The sequence below is a fragment of the Limulus polyphemus genome, unplaced genomic scaffold, assembly GCF_000517525.1.
Source record: "Limulus polyphemus unplaced genomic scaffold, Limulus_polyphemus-2.1.2 Scaffold333, whole genome shotgun sequence".
Lineage (NCBI taxonomy): Eukaryota > Metazoa > Arthropoda > Merostomata > Xiphosura > Limulidae > Limulus > Limulus polyphemus.
In genome coordinates, this window is record NW_013665943.1 from 366,475 (window position 1) to 379,808 (window position 13,334).

Below are 13,334 nucleotides of genomic sequence, written 5' to 3' on the forward strand. Positions count from 1 at the left end.
GGGTTTTGAGAAGTTGTGGCTAGGCATTGAATGTTGAAAGTAAAACTTGAATGTTCTGTTGTAGCTTATTTGGTTAAACATAATAAACATCAATTTTATTTTTGTTACTAACTTTTGTGTATGTTCTTTTTTGGTGGGGGGGGGGGGCAGGGGGAAGAACCTGGTCCTGGTTGACACCCGGCCCCGGCCAAAGCTTAGTGACTGGGTACCCGGACCCGGTATTCGGCCAAATTTTACTACCTGTGCATCCCAAGTAGAAATGTATATATAGGTATATTTTCCAAATTCTGCAGAAAGTTATGACACTTTTTTAACCTATTAATAACATAGTAGAACTCATTATGTGTAACTTGTGGTGTTGCTTGATATCATTAACTTTTGTTTTTGACAAATTGTTGGCCTAAGTACAAGACATGGAATTTTATATATTTTGAATTATTTGCTTAAATTAAATGGATATATTTTGGAATATAATGAAATAATATATAAAACATTTTAAAAAAGCAAAAAGTAAGAAAATTTCTGAAACTAACTCAAGTAGACTAATTGATTCCTGAGTAGTAAAAAATAAACAAGCAAACAAAAATATACAAGATGTAGCTGAATATGAATAACAAAACTAACAATAATTAAGAAGGTATTTAAAATAATAAAAGAATACTCGCATAATATCTCAATGTGGAAAGGATCTCAAAATACAGCTTATCTGAATTTTTTATGCAGCAAAATTATGGGGGGTGTGTTTTAAAAACTTAATGACCTGGTAAGGTTGTGCTGTATAAAAATAAAAGCAAGACCATTAAGGCTTTCTTGTCTGATTTTTCATCTTTGTATGCTTTTGATTTTCTTCATTTTGATGAAAAAATCTTTTGGCTGCAGAAACAGTGGGTGGATATGATGCCTAAAATCCACATAGTCACAGTTACATTATGAAAAAGACATTCTAACTTAAGCTCTCAAAGATTATTAAACAGCTCTAGTGGTTTTATAGATGTACTTCCAAAATTTACCTTATAAATTGCGTTCATATTTTACTTCATTGATGATGACCATGGATATATCATTGTCATATTCTCTGCAAAAAGCTGAACATGAATATCAATGAATTTTAAAAATAATCACAAAAAGGTAAATAAATTACTGATGTTTTTGACTATGACAAACTACGATGTTAACCCCCCAATTAAACAGTTAACAAGCCTGGAAAATACTGTTACGTCTCTGTATGTTTGCTTGTTAATTCTTACAAGATACAAGTCCTTTCTTTATAAAACTTGTTTATTCTTCCTCAGTACAACTTTGTAATGTACTTAATTTTCACAGTTACACACACTATAGTTCACAACAATTCACTCACTTTCTATCGCGCTTAGACTTAATTGTCCGTCCCCGCAAACTATACTTCCGATCTCTGTGTCTGCTATCCTCAGTTCCCGCCGACCGTAACCGCTGTCTTTTTTTCTCTCTGCCTGCTTCGTCTCCGCTACGTCTCTGTCTTTGTCTCCACTACTGCTTCGACTCCGTCTGTCTCTCTCACTGTCTAGTTCCGATCTCTGTGTCTGCTATCCTCAGTTCCCACTGACCGTAACTGCTGTCTTTTTTTCTCTCTGCCTGCTACATCTCTGTCTTTGTCTCCACTATTGCTTTGACTCCGTCTGTCTCTCTCACTGTCTAGCGCACTTATATACGATAATACTGCCTGTTCTAGAAACTTCTAAGACTCTCAACACATGCTACCAGCGTCGCTTGACGCAACGCTGTCGCAACACACTAGCGAATCTTCTAGAATAATCGTCACATGACCCCGCTGTCATAACACTCTAGCGAATCTTCTAGAATAATCGTCACATGACCCCCCACTGTCGTAACAATACATTTACCTTGTACTTCTGGTGTTTCATCATAAAAATATTTTCTATGTGTGCTTTTTAGGAGATTTTCAGTTTTGGTTAGCAGGTCTGATACCACGGCTGTGGCTTTTTGATTAGTTTCTGATAAGGAGTTTCCCACTGATCTCATAACTCTTTACAAATTACCAATGTTTTGTATTTTTACATCAAGAATTGCCTTTCTTGATTGAAGAACCTTATTGCATTGAACTATGGTAACCAATATTTTGAGCTATATTGTTGCCACCAAAATGCATTTGAATGACTGTATATTGTATTGAAATCCCTTTAACTCTGTTTTGCTCTCAGAATACAAATTTAGTTCCTCGCACTTAATAATTGCATGTTTTATTAGTGGCAAATGGTTTAACACTTTTCATGCAAGTTGACCATTTAGTCTTCTAAAAATTGTGCAATGAGTATCTGATCTATGCTTGCAATATCTCCCATCAATGAGGGTTAGAAGCAAAAAATTGTAGATTTTTTTGTGTGATTCTAAAAACAGTGATCACATAATTATAGCATTGAGCAGCATTTGAGCTACACAAATTTAAACTATGATCTCCACAAGTTGAAAAATTGGCAAGAGGACTGACTTTAGTACTAATGACTTGAGCATCTTTATACTTGCCACTGTTGCCAGCCATATTTAAATTATTGTCATACCCTGACCCTTACAGTCCTGCACTGGGATATTGTATTTTCCAAGTTACTTATAATGAAGTTAGCCATCTCATCCAGCTTTTTTATTGCAGTAAGCAAACTCCAGAAATTGTTCTTTTTATAGCAAAACATTTACTATATACCACATATCTTAGGGTGATTGTATTTTTGTTCTGTGTCAGAAGAATCAATGGTAGCACTGACTAGCATAGAAAAATGTTTAGATTTTCAACTTTCTGATAGTATTTCTTGAAGTACCTTTGTGTTGCATCCCTAGATAAACTCATTCTAGCAGTCTATAGAAAGATAATGAGCTTGAAGTCGTTTTCCACTATCTTGAGATTGCCTCACTCGAGCAATATTATTCTGAAGAAATGGATTGAATTTGGCAATAATTTTAATTATTCCAAGAAAGTTACCATTATGGCTGTTTCTATTTCTGAGATGAAACTCACCTCCACATACATATTAGCTTCATTCCTCATGAATACTCGCATTCCACTAGCCTTGAGCTAACTCCCACCTAAAAATCATGTGGTTACTGAGAATTAGCTAGTGCATGATGACATCATCTTGCTACGATAGCTCTTCACCAATAGGAGGGTGACACAACCTCCTTAAGCACTTGCACTTGAAATAACTTCATTTTTTTCCTTAACATTGTCCAGAATGGACATGTTTTTAAAATTATTAATCAGTTACATGAGATTTGTAATAGTTTACAAAACATAAAATTTTGTTTAAACTTCACTGGTTTCTTTTATAACTATGGAAAAACAACCATTATGACTTCTCAAATTATAGTAAATTTTGCTTTATCCCATAATAGTGATTATTTTCCTAACACAGGACATGTGGCTACTGAAGGCTCATTGTCTGTCGAGGATGTGACAGCCATTATTCGACATGTGGAGGGTTCCTTCATACACACACTAGCCTCCTTCTGCCATCCATTTAGTTAACATTCGTGATCAGGATGTTGATGATTTTGACAGACTATCTTCCTCAACAGGGTTTGCTATAGTCACAAGTGATGGAAAATCCTCACTCTTTTCATCTGTTCTTTCACATGATTTTGCAGGTATGTTCTTTTTTTCCCCCTTTATCTTTTGATTCCTCCCATGCTTTACTACGTAAAAACCATACTACTTTATCTTCACCTGACATTAAGGTCCATGCAGACTTGTTTCTTAAACAACTGCATACCTTGTCCTTCTGATCTCCTTGTCTCTTTTTTGCTGGCTTGCAGCCATTCTTCAATTCCATTCCTGGATTCCCAATCCTTGGAATTTTTTACCTGTCTGGAAGTTGTACCCTTAACTTTTACTTTCCTTTCTAGTGTCCAATGTTTGTTCCTTTGTCTCTTTCTTATTACCCTCTTGTTTTACCTCTTGTCTGAGGCACTTCATCATGCTCTGAAGAGGTTTGTTCTTTTATTTTTACCACACTGACCAGTACTTCTGCTCTATCTCTCTCTCCTTAGTTTCTCTGCTTTTGGAACTTGTTGGGATTGGATACTGGGAGGATGGGAAATATACATCTTCCTCATGCTTATCTCTTTGATCTTTGTTGGGCTCCATTTCTTTGTTCTAAGGTCTTTAGGGGTAGCTCAGCATCAGTCCTCCTTGTTTCCTATGGTTTCTCATCTTTTTCAACCACACAGTTTTGTTCCTGTCTTGCTGAATCCATGTCTCTCCTTCTCATCTGAGTTTCCTGGCCTTCTTCTATTTCCCATCCTCCCAGTGACCATTGTCAGTGTTATCACTCTTTTCGTTGGTGACTACCCTGTCATATCTAACCATGTAGGTGAGGGGGGAGGCTGTTATGGCTTTCTTCACCGTCCTTTAGGCTCCAATAACAGATGGGTCATTCAGGTTCTCACCTACTTTCTATCTCACCTCTTTGCTTCTCCTCCTCCTTCCATTCCCCTTTATTTTTGGTGTTTTGTGGATGGGGTCTGAGGTTTCTTGCCTAAGAATACCATTGTGATGGTATTTACCTCTATATCTGGTTAATGCTCTGATTTTTCAGTTCTGTGTTCTTTAATTTAGCTTTGTCTCTGCTTCTTCTATCTTTACACAAGTCATGTGGGCACTTGCTTTCCTCACTCTTGGATTGGGGCTGAGGTTCCATTTTACCTGGAACATTGGCTTTTTCTCACTCATTCTTGGGATGACTCCTCCCATACCTGCATTCTTTTGTGAAAGGCTGTTTGGCTAGGCTGGCCTGTCAAGCCTTCCATATCCTTTCTCATGCCTTCCCTACATTTGGTTCTTCTGGTTATGTTCTTCATCTCTCATCTCAGTAAGTCTCAGACTTCACCACTTCACTTACAAAAGATGAAATATATTGTACCCAAGGTTTTTGTGCCTTTCCTTTTCAACCTGTGCATGAGGTTCTTTTGCTTTTTGGGAATTCATTCTTCCCTAGTACCACTTATTCTTTGGCTTGTGCTTGCTGTCTTTTAAAAAATAGAGTTTCACAGTCACCCATTACACTATCTTCAGTAAAAGATATTTCTGGCAGTATCTGATGGGGATTCAGCCATTTTCCAGGTCTCCTCAATGCAAATTCTCCCCCTTCTTCAAATGGAGCATGGGAAACCGTTGCTTACCAGTTCTTAGCCACTGGGATGATGAACCACGAAGAGTTCCTTATCATTGTGCACACTGTTAGATATAAATAACTGTTTCATTTAAATTTAATATGGGAATTATGATTTAGATAGTTATGTGATACAAATGTTTAATTTCATTATTCTTAGAAGTGGTAGTTTATTGCAGATTTGTTTACGTAACTGTGTACAAATCACAAGCTGTGTAGTTCACTAGTCGCTGATTTTTAATTTGTTGCTTCATGTTACTAGAACCTTCTAAGTTTTTCTTGTTGTTTCATTGAGTATTGTTGCATCATAACATCTCATAGTTTGTAGAAACATCTAGGCCTCAGTCAGGCAATATGTATATAGGTGACCAAGTTAGTGCAAGAAAGTGAAGTTAGAAAGTGTGAGTTTGGCCTTAACAGGTGTTTTATAAAGTGAGTTTCATAGCTTGTATTGTAGTAACAGAGATGGAGAAGAATAATTTGTCTTGCCAAAGAGTTCTCTAAAGTAATTGAATCCACCTATGTGGACTTTGATGAAAAGGAGACAATTATTTAAAGTTCTGAATACAATTGTGATAACCAAGAGTTTAATGAATTTTTGTATACAGGTTTGACTTATTTCTGATACATTATTTTAAAACAAGTAGATTGTGTGCTGTCTATTTATTGTTGAAATTTATTGCCAACAAGTCACAGACACCTACTGTAAAAAATGTGGCCCATCCATTCATACAAAACTGATACACACCACTTCTGGTATATAAAACATTGGTGATACTGTCTGTCTAGGGTTGTTTCACACTCTGAATGGCTAGTCTGCTCTCCTTCTGCAGCAAGAATCTATCCAGTTGAGTCAAGGTAAGCACACACACTCACACACTCCTTACAGTCTCATTATACCCTACCCACTACATTTCTTAGCTTCCTGACTGCTTGTGTGCAGGTGCTCAGTTGGTCATGGTTTAATTCTACTCATTCTTGTGACACTTGGGGCTCTTTTGCCTTTTCCTTTGTTTCCTTCTGGGCAAAGAGAATATCTAGTTGGGATGAGATGCTGTCTCCCAGGTGTGCCTCTATGGAGCCCATGTCGTTGACTTTCCCTTCAGGTGCATTGTGCCAGGGTCAAACAACCACCCACACTTTCTGGCCATATAATGCAACTACATTTGTATCCAGTGAATGGGCATGGTTATCCCAGTTCTCTCATGGCTTATATGCTGCACCTTATACCACTGATGTCTTCACTGGGATGTCATCCTGGAAGGGAGGAGTGAAGCATCTGTTTTGCATGTGGAACATTGGGTCATTTTCAAGTGAACTGCCCATTTTGTGCTGAAAAGTAGATGGGACTATCTGTTTTTTCTGTTGATTCAACAGATTCAGAAGAGCTACTACCTGCTGTTATAGCTCTAGGACATTAGAGCATCCCAAGTCAGACTTAGCCACTGACTTGAAGGTGTGCAGCAAACAACTTGCACCAGAAAATGTAATGGACAGCCAAGCTCTTTCAGGGCTTGGTGTGTTTTAGTATGTGCCTGTCAATGTAAAACGGCAAGAGACAGAGTTCCTGGTTGATACAGAAGTGGCCAGAAACCTGGTAGATTTCATGATATATTAGATGCTCCAAGTAAAACCACTGCTCAGGCAATATAACATGAACTTCATTCTGGGAAACAAAGATAAACTAAACATGAATGGAAGGTCATGCCCCAACTATGTGTAGGGTATAGAATGAAGTTAGTTATTGCTGACTTAGATTCTAGCTTCATGATCCTTGGAATGGATGTCCTGTGAAATGAAGTACCATGATTATGTAATCCAATGTCAGCCAGGACTAAAAGAAGTGAATTGCACAAGTGTAAGTAGGAGAGGAAGTTACAACACCCCCATGTAAGCAAGTGGTGTTCTTTTTCTACTACAGACATTTTTAGTTTTTCTGTACTGTGTGATGCAGTTGTAGAGCCTACACATAAAATATGTTTTTTCCTGTTCAGAAAACAAGCAGCATTAACTGGAAGGGGTTCATTGGTTCAACACAATAGATATAGCATCTGCATATTGACAACTCAAACTGAACAACAGGAGCATATCTAAACTGCTGTTAGCATGAGAGATGACTTATACAATGTTTATGTCATGCACATACCACTTTTAAGAGGTCACTAGAGCTTACACTGAAGGGACCGCTATAGAAGAAGTACTGATCTATTTTGACAATATCTTTGTATTTGGTTGCACATTTTATTTTGCAGCTGAACACCTGGAAATGGTAATCAGAGTTTCCAAATCCATATATTTCTTGCACACTTGGGCTTCTTTTTTTTTGTACAGTCACTTTAACATTTGCTGCTATTATGAGTTGCTATAGCTTTTTAACAGAGCTTCATTGCTTTACATAGGTTAAGTCTGTATATGGAAATATACATCATTAAAAACCATACAGTTGATGACTTTTCGATTCTGTGAGATAATAGTGCTCCAACAGGCATTCACAAAGGAGAAAGACTGAAAAGGAGATTAATCTAAAATCTGGAGACTACAACCATCTCGTTTAAATTTTATGCTTTTCTTTCCTATAGATTCATATGTTTTCCACGTTTTGTTCCAATTTTAATTTCAATCTGCATTTTCTTTTCATGAATTGTAATATTTATGTAAAAGATGTAATTCTGCAGAGAAATTTCATGCTCAACTTTCAAATTGATATGCATGCATATTTTTTTAATTAGACACATGCTCCTTTGTTGTAAGCTGTATGATCTGACAAAGAGTGCTAGCTTAAAGTGACATCCACCTAAAATATAAAAATCAAAACTTGGCAATTCTTTAACCTATTATTTAATTTCATTTGTATATGGGTTTTGTCATATTCACTAACCTTGTAACTAAAATGTAACCATGAAACTATATGTACTATAACTCTGGATTTATTAAGTGTATCTTCACGATGCCTTTACCAAGTTAGTCTGGATGGAATGTGATTTTCATCTTAAGAATAAAAAATACTTTTTCATCTTACAATTTTCATATTTCATTTTCATAACCTCTAGGATCTCCTAAATGAATATCAAAATTTTTTCAATAAAATTTTATATTTTATCTGTTATTTTCTTTACCGTAATGCTAATTAAAGTGAAATCAGCAATGTAAGGTAAAATAAAAAGTTGAAAAATGCAGCCAAAGTAAAAGATTTTTAAATCTATGTTCATTCCGTTTTGTTGCTTTGCAGTTGAACTTAGACTCTCTCAGAGCATGTGGTAAGACATTTATCACATTACCTGAAGCACTTTTAACTTTGTGACTGAATAATGATATAGTTTACCAAGTGTTGATTTTTCACTAATGGTTTCAGTGATATGTTCAGCAACATCTGTTAGGTCAAGCTTATCATTAAAAATATTGCCATACTTCAGTCATGCCTCTTATAAATTTTTACTTTCATTGCAATTTCAATGCAAGCAGTGCATTTCATATGATAATTTTTTAAAGTTACATTCTGCTGAAGACATATTTATTTCAAGGAAATATATCCGTAAGTCCAAATTAACTTCTTTCTGTTGGATAAAGTCTAAACCAGTGAGACAGGGTATTGCCAAATCTTTTACAACAGCAATTAATAGGTCCATAATACTATTTCCTATGAATACCGTAGTCATGAAATGTCCTAAGTGTCAACCATTAATAATTCCATCAGCAAGACACATTTCTCCTTTATTTCATTTTAGTAGATGAAGGTTTGGGTTGTTTTTCGTAACTTGTTGCCATATGTTGTCGTCTGTAATAGAAGGATCAGTCCTAATGTCTATTTTGCTAACAACTTCTACATCATTAATTTTAAATGTTAAGTTTGACAATTCAGTTTTATTTGTGGTTGTATAACTTAGGTAGGATTTTACTTTAGAGGAAACAAAGCCTCCTCCTTTAACCTCTCTCCTCATTTTCAGACTCCTGTCTATTATTTCTGTATTCATCTTTTTCAGGCACAGCCTTAATGGGACAATTCACAGATAAGTAGCTTTTTGACTACAATTATAATATTTTACTGTATTTCTCTAATTTTCTCTTCCATTAAACTCTTCTCTTTGAGCAACTTCCAGTTTATTTCTAGGCTGGTATCCATACTGCTTGGTAAACTTTAACACATTGGCAATAGAAACAACATAATGAACTTCCAAGTATTCTCTTAATTGAACATGTAGTTGAGGTATCAAAGTCTTTACTATTTCTATTATCAGTTGCTTCACAGTTCCATAACTGATATAATTTTATGATTTTTTTCCAAATAAATGTACCTACATTCACCCCTGTATTTGAAGTGTACTTTCTACTGAACAGTTATTGAGCCAACCCAATTTTTTCTAACGCAGCTAAGTATAAGTTAGTTTTAATATTCTTAAATTCTCTCCAGTTTTCAAAAATCCATTTACAATTTTACCGATTTCCTCTATTTTAGTGGGCCTCCTCTCAAATATGAGACTGCATTTTCCACCAATCTAATCTCAAATATATGGTAAAGATAAAAAATGTCTTTCCAAACTATTAATGAATTTATGAACAGTAAGATTTGATTTACCATCAAATTTCCCAGTAAGCAGGGGTGAAAAGTTCACTGCAATAACAAAGAATGGTAGTACTTCTTCATGGTCTTTCATTGTAGATGGACAGCTTGCATATGGTAGTCATGTTGGAGTTTGAAGTGCTGTAGAGAAATGAGTCCCATTTCTTGCCAACAAGTTTGGTACCCAGCTTTTTAACATCTGCACTTGTTTGGTCAAAACTGCAGTTAACAGCATCAAGATTGACACATCAGCATCTTTGATCTCCATCATAACTAAGGAACAACTTTACAATAACTTTCACGAAATTTTAATTCCTTCCTATTATTTAACTTATTGCTAGAATACTCCCTTAAAGCAAGCTAAAACCAACCAAACAACTCAAAGATACTTCAACCTGTCAGAGAAGAGGTTTCTGTTTGGGAACATTGTACCATACCAAATAACAACATTACTTCCAGGGTACAAAAAATTATAAAACATTTTTAACACAAATACTAAAAATTAAGAGATTTATTGAAAACAATGCAAGTTTTACAAACTATAAAACACTAATGAAAGAATTCCTTGCTCGGCTAGGAGACTGTAAATAAATAATCCAATCTCCACATTGAACTCAAATACAAAAAAGCAACATTGTTAATAGCAAAATCACAAAATAATGATAGCATTAATAATAAGTCAGGGAAAAATAGCCAGAAAGCAAATAATTCATAAGATTATTCACAATAACAATATTTTACACTTCTCATAGAAACAATATAAAATCGCAAGTAAAAGATCAAGCAAATATTTGAAATATCTTTTAAAAAATAAAATATCTTACATATCACAGTTTCATAAATCTCTAATCTCTTGTGTCCTTGTCAGTGTAACTTAAGGTTCTTTATTGTCTTGCCAGACTATGAGATTACATATCACAGGACAAAAGTACTTAAAATTTGCTTTACATAATCAGTCATGAACTTAGTGTCCATACCTTACCATTAGGAGAACCTTGTGTTAATGTCTCAATATAAAGATAACTTCTTTAATACCTAATGTTCACTAGGAGATAGTTGATCTAACATTTAAGGCAAGTAAAAATATACCTAAACCAAATGATAGATTGGTAATGGTATGCCTGAATTCTAATAATTGCATGATTTAATTGTATCAGAATAGAAATCTTATCAGAATCTTCCATCTCTTATGTTTCTTTCCAATCACAAAATATGTATATGCATTTTTATTAGATTTTAAAACTTTGAATATTGTAAACCAATTTTTGAGATTAATGCACATTCACTGTCTTTTTCACCCATTGATGTTTAGTAACTTGAGATTCTTTGGAAATGTTCTTATGTTTGTAGGCAATCTTTGCATTAATCTATTAATACTGAAGTTACTGACTTGTTCTTTATGCCATTCACTGCTGATGGAGTCGATATGTTTTCGCTTGTTCAAACATTCAATGTAAAGAACCAGGTAAAGAACCAACCCAAGCCTTTCTGCCCTAGTAATCCAAAAATGTCCTTTTTTCTTTGTCATAAATTCTTCAGGAAAATGGGTTTTAAATTCAATACAAGTCATATATATACATATCACTTAGCTACCTCAGCTGTCCTTTCAAAGCAGTTATGAATTCCACTGAATTCTATACATCATTTTGGGAGATAGGCATTATTACCTACATTAGTAACTTCAAACTTTTTAAATTGTCATTTATTTAGCTTTCTTACCCACTTTTTTCATTATTCCATATCAAATTTATAGTTTTCAAGTTAAATTTCTTGTGTCTCTCTGCTCTTTTCAAGAATGCATCTTTTATACTTCTAATATATTGATTTTTTTCCAGCAATCATTAATAATAGGTAGGTAAACAACAATTTATAAGCATAAGAAAGAGTTTTATTAATGGTGGAACATACTACATGTTTTGACAAAACATTGATCTGTCTTTAGACATGTATTATGATCCACTACCAAAGAAACTCTTCTTTATTCTTGTAAATTATAGTTTGCCCACCTATTATTATGTTAGCATAATGTGCTTTCTTACTCATGTTCCAACACTCAATGTTTTTAATTTTTAGGCTTACTCTCAAAACGGTAATAGAAGATCTGTCATATGTTTCTATTTTAAGTATCAAATTATTAAGAAAAAATGTTGTTAGCCAGAAATGTCCCAGAATTTTTTGTGAGTGTATTTATAAATTTTATTTTTTTAAAATAAGAATTTTTAAAGTGAATTTTATACTCTTAGGTCAAAATGCATATTCGAACTCCAAGTGACTTTGAATGGTTGAAACAAGCTAGATTTTACTTCAATATGGACACTGACCAGTGTATTGTGCAAATAACAAATGTTTCTTTCATCTATCAAAATGAATTTTTAGGATGCACTGATCGATTGGTGATTACACCACTGACAGACAGGTAATTTCAAAGAACGTTGGTTCTATTTTTACTGTGTTTTATATGCCGAGATATTAGTACTTATTAACTCTTTTCATCAGATTTTCTGAAAGATAGATATATATGTATCACTGAAATAAACTATATAATTAGTTTAAGATTTCGAATTGTATCACAATATTTGAGAGCAATACCTATGATAATCTAAAAGAAATTAACATTTTTACAATGATTTATATAGATTTAAAGCAACAATCTGTGCAAATTTACATGCTTCTTATAATTTAAATGTTGGTTAAAGCCCAAATATATGAGGAAAATAATTATTTTGTAGTGTTATAGGTGTATTTCAATTCTTTTGCAGTTATTATTTACAAGAAAGTTTAGAGAAAAAATACCTTGCATACATTTTAAATAAATGATTATATATATATAGGTGCTACATAACTCTTGCTCAGGCCCTGGGTATGAACATGGGTGGTGCTCCTGCTGGTCCTGCTGGAACTGGAAAAACGGAGACTACCAAAGATATGGGAAAAGCACTTGGAAAGTATGTGGTTGTGTTCAACTGTTCTGATCAGATGGATTTCAGAGGGTTAGGAAGGATATACAAAGGTAAGTAAGCTGCTGTTATAAAAACTAATTAAGGATATCCTTTTTTACAGATTTTTTTACTTTGTATCTTTCTGATGTCACAGGAGAAAAGTATGATTACATTCTAACAACTGTCTTAATATCCATTCAGGAAAAAACACAAAATAATACATACCAACTAAAGATAGACATTTGCATAACAAAATGCATAGTTTTGAAAAATAAGAAGTAAAATTCATATAGAGTATAGGTTTACAGTAATGTTCAGAGGGCATTAAAAGGGCAGCAGGTTAGTAACAAAAAAGGGCATTTTCCAAGCATCGTAAGGCAAGTCTTTTTGAAGGGTGTGTGTGTGTGTAAGAGGAGACTATGTGTTGCCTCTGGAACATATAGGGTAAAGATTCCTTAGATACAAAGAGATCTTCTTTTTTCTTATTCAGTTGGTGTTATAAACACTTTTATTATCTAAAATTAAACTCTGAATTTTTGCATATTAACACTCAATGGAATCTATATAAATATAATATTAGGTCGCCAAGAAATTAATGTTGTTTTTTTAGATGAAAAAAACTGAACAACTTATATATCAAAACAAAACATTTATTAAATGAAATAGTCTCCATTTTTATTG

The 13,334-nt window shown here is 34.1% G+C and overlaps 1 protein-coding gene across 1 annotated transcript in view; it reads left to right on the forward strand.

Annotated features, from left to right (window-relative positions):
• Positions 1-13,334, forward strand: part of LOC106457450 (dynein heavy chain 8, axonemal-like) — a 459,787-nt gene that overhangs the window by 228,233 nt on the left and 218,220 nt on the right. Inside the window, exons 36-37 of the mRNA XM_022383398.1 lie at positions 11,958-12,130; positions 12,546-12,724. Coding sequence (XP_022239106.1) covers positions 11,958-12,130; positions 12,546-12,724 — 352 coding nt within the window. The remainder of the gene's footprint in view (positions 1-11,957; positions 12,131-12,545; positions 12,725-13,334) is intronic.